This window comes from Electrophorus electricus, chromosome 8 (assembly GCF_013358815.1).
Source record: "Electrophorus electricus isolate fEleEle1 chromosome 8, fEleEle1.pri, whole genome shotgun sequence".
NCBI lineage: Eukaryota > Metazoa > Chordata > Actinopteri > Gymnotiformes > Gymnotidae > Electrophorus > Electrophorus electricus.
The window spans coordinates 27,262,947-27,266,634 of NC_049542.1; the positions used below are offsets into that span (position 1 = coordinate 27,262,947).

A 3,688-nucleotide genomic window follows, 5' to 3' on the forward strand; every position below is an offset into this window, starting at 1 on the left:
GGGTTTGGGATGGGTTTGAATTTATCATTGAATAATTTGTTTGTCAAGAATGTATGGCATGTGCTTGTGCTACTTAATACTGCTTAAGTCGATTACAACAGTGTCAATAACATAGAGTACATACTATATACCATAAATATGGTAAAGGTTTTAAGATAAACCAATGGTATATGTTAATTGTTGCGTATTTGAAAATACGTATATCATACCTGTACTGCAATGGTCCTTGGCATGTCATATTTCTGTAGTTGTTTGTTTGGATAAAGCATAACCACTTATTTATTCTTAATTTTTCTTTCTTTTTTTTTTGAGCTCCAGATATACCGCACTTGTTCACTCCTAGCCTCGTCCTTTCCTCTTCCCCATGCCCACTTCCTGAATCTCGATCGCTCTCCATGGCACTTTCAATTTTTGCCACTCTGAAGATTCTTTCTTGTCACAGTGCAGAGTCCACACCCCCGGTTACTTCCCACATCATTCGTTCGGCTGTTGATGCTGACTGTGATTAATGCTGCCTGCCAGTCCTTTATCTAGTGCCCTGTCATTCCACTACACATAGCAGATCCCTCAGTATGTCTGCACTTTATGCCTGTTTATTCTGTCAGTGCTTGACTTATATTTTTCCACTGTGTTCACCAATAGCAGAGCTTTAATTGTCAGACTAAGTTGCACCATATCAGCTCCTTCACCTCACCCTTTCACCTTCTGCTTCTGTCACAGAGCCATGTGGTCCACCTTCAAGGTGCCGGATGAGGAGGGCAGACCGACCTGAGTGTCTGGCGGGACTGCCATGGGCAGGCGGACCGAGTGACGGGTGCATGTGGCTTCGCCTGCACCAGTCGCCCTGAGTGAAAACCAGGAGGGTAAGATCAAGCTGGCGTTCCTTGTGGCCATGGTAGGTATTTCACTGACTGTGCTGGGATTGGGCACGGAATTCTGTCTGGAGCTCTCTCCACCCAAGGGCTTTTCTGACAGTCAGACGCGTGTAGCAGCACATTATGGCCTGTGGAAGTACTGCAGCAAGACGCTCTGGATTGCTGGTGCAGATCCCGAGTGGGAAAGCTGTGGGCCTCTTGACCTGCCTGGAGGTGAGTGTACAAAGGTTATACAGCTTTAAAAACTCTCCAGGATATGCTAACCCAACCTTTTTACCAAATATCATGTTGGTAATTAGCTTTAACATACTTATAAAAAAGAAACAAAGCACAGTTAATCCGTTGTGGAACTGGGAGATTTTTCCCAAGAATCACAGATATTTGAGTTCAAGACAACGTGCTTTGGCCTAATTAATACTTCAGCTATTGTTAGCATATGTATCTTGAATAGTAGTCCATGAATGTTTGCCTGAGCCAATTTATTGAGGCAAGACCATAGTTCTCTTCATTAAATTAACTATGACTCATTAATCCCAGAATCGAACTGCTCCTACTTCAAGTTCTACACTACTGGAGAAAACACAGTCATGATTCAAAAAATACCAGACAAGAGTGAGTCAGCTTTTCCCTACCGCAACACGCTCTCTCCGAATGATAATGTCATCAAATCAAGAGATTTACAATGTAAACTATGTATTTGAAAAGAAGTTTAAAATGGTCAATGCCATCTATTTTCTTACATTTGAGTCAGCTGTTGCCAGTATGAATGTAGGTGTCAATTATAAGTTGAATTTCAACTTACTATTTGAATAGTCTGAAATGAAAGTTGAATGAATTTGAAGAGACTCAGGCACACATTGCATCCTTGTAGATCTGTAGATCCCAGATCTGCTTCCTTGCAAATTAAATATTGTAGTATATAAAGCATATTTAAATATTTTTATGGACTAAATTGGACACAATTTAAGATCTCCCTAGTGAATAATACAAATATATGGAAAAAGGTTTTGATATTTGATATTTTTGCAAATTATTTTTCAATTTGTGTATAATTGACATCACTAAGAAGGTTAGTGGGAAAAGCGTTTGTTTAACATATTATAAAATTATGCTCTTTTCTGAGCTGTGATCCTTTCCCTTTCTCTTTCCCTCTCTCTTTCTGCGCAGATCTGACTACAGCATCTGCCATGCTGGCTATCAGCATTCTTTTTCTCATGGTGATGGGGGCCATTTGTATCATCGTGGCTCTGAGTAAACCAGCACAGTTCTTCCTGAAGCAAGCATCAGTGTGTTTCACATTATCAGGTATTAAGTGATAATTAACTTGGATCACTATCATTATCAGACCAAGACTTTATACAATTGCATGTGATTCTAATTTGGTCATCTGGGCTTAATACTCTAGCCTTAGGGTTAATACTTAATACTGTGGATTTCTGGTTAATACATAATACTTAATACTCTAAGGCTTGGGTTAATGCCTAATTTACATTTATGGCATTTAGCTGACACTTTTATCCAAAGCAACTTACAATTATGACTGACTACAACTTGAGCAATTGGGGGTTAAGCGCCTTGCTCAGGGTTTGTGCCCAACTCTAGGGTTTGCGTTAATACTTAATACTCTTTGGTTAGGGTTAATATTTAATACTCTAGGGTTAGAGATGTGTCGAAATATAGGTGGCCGGGTTGATAATTGAGTTGTTCGTTTGAGCAAACTCTATTTAAAGGCGAACACTCAGACCGACCAACCCAGTTCAATCCACACTGATGACGTCTTCTCGAATGGGTACGAAACGTCTGCAATCAAATTGCCAAGCTTGGTGCTCAGATGTATAACTCAGCTCTAGGGTTAATACTTAATGGGTTAGCGTTAATATTTAATACTCTAGGGCTTGTGTTAATATTTAATACTCTAGGACTTGTGTTAATACTTAATACTCTAGGGTTAGGACTAATACTTAATACTCTAGGGCTAGTGTTAATACTTAATAATCTAGGGCTAGGGTTAATACTTAATATTCTAGGATTAGTGTTAATACTTAATACTATAAGGTTAGAGTTAATACCACTACTGTAGGGTTAGGGTTAATGCTTCATACTTTATGGTTAGGATTAATACTTAATATTCTAAGATAATGATTATATGGAGCCCTTTGTATGTGTTTTTACATTAAGGTAGTTATCTCCCAAATGTGCTTGAGTAGCAGTAATAAAGTAATGTAAAGTAATACAGTAATGAAAAAAAGTCATAGAATTGAGTAAAAAGCAGTTTCCTTTCCTTACAATTATATCGAAGTAATATTATCAATAGATTAACATTGTCATTAGTTTAGTAAAGTATATATTCATTTGGTTACATATTTGAGATTGTTTAAATGTAACATGTTGCTACTCACCTCAGCCACCGCTATGGTCACAGGAACTGAACTAATCAAAAGCTTCTGGATATACCCAGAAACATAGCTATATGATTCACTTTTATCGACTTTACTGAGATAAAATGGACATTATGACTGTATCCAGAATGTGATGCTGTGACACAGCAGTAAAAATAAAATGCTCACTGATTTCCTCTGACTTCTTTTCTGTCTCAAATCAGGTGTCCTAATCTTCCTGTCACTCATCATATACCACCAATCAGTTCTTTCGTTTTTGGAAAGTGACCACTCCATACTGGTGCACCATGGTCAGTGAAATGTATGGGGTGTGCAGGGGCCGTTGTACTAGTTGCAGGTGTTTTATTCCTCCTTCTAGCTCTTCCATACAGCTCTTCCACACAGTCTCAGGCAAAAAGTGAAACAGTGAATTGA

The 3,688-nt window shown here is 38.5% G+C and overlaps 1 protein-coding gene across 1 annotated transcript; it reads left to right on the top strand.

Moving 5' to 3' along the window:
• Positions 1-724: 724 nt before the first annotated feature.
• On the top strand, positions 725-3,688 carry cacng6a (calcium channel, voltage-dependent, gamma subunit 6a). Its single transcript, XM_035529479.1, is given in 5 exon segments — positions 725-1,088; positions 1,413-1,487; positions 2,043-2,180; positions 3,478-3,558; positions 3,561-3,688. Coding segments are annotated over 5 exon segments (786 nt in total).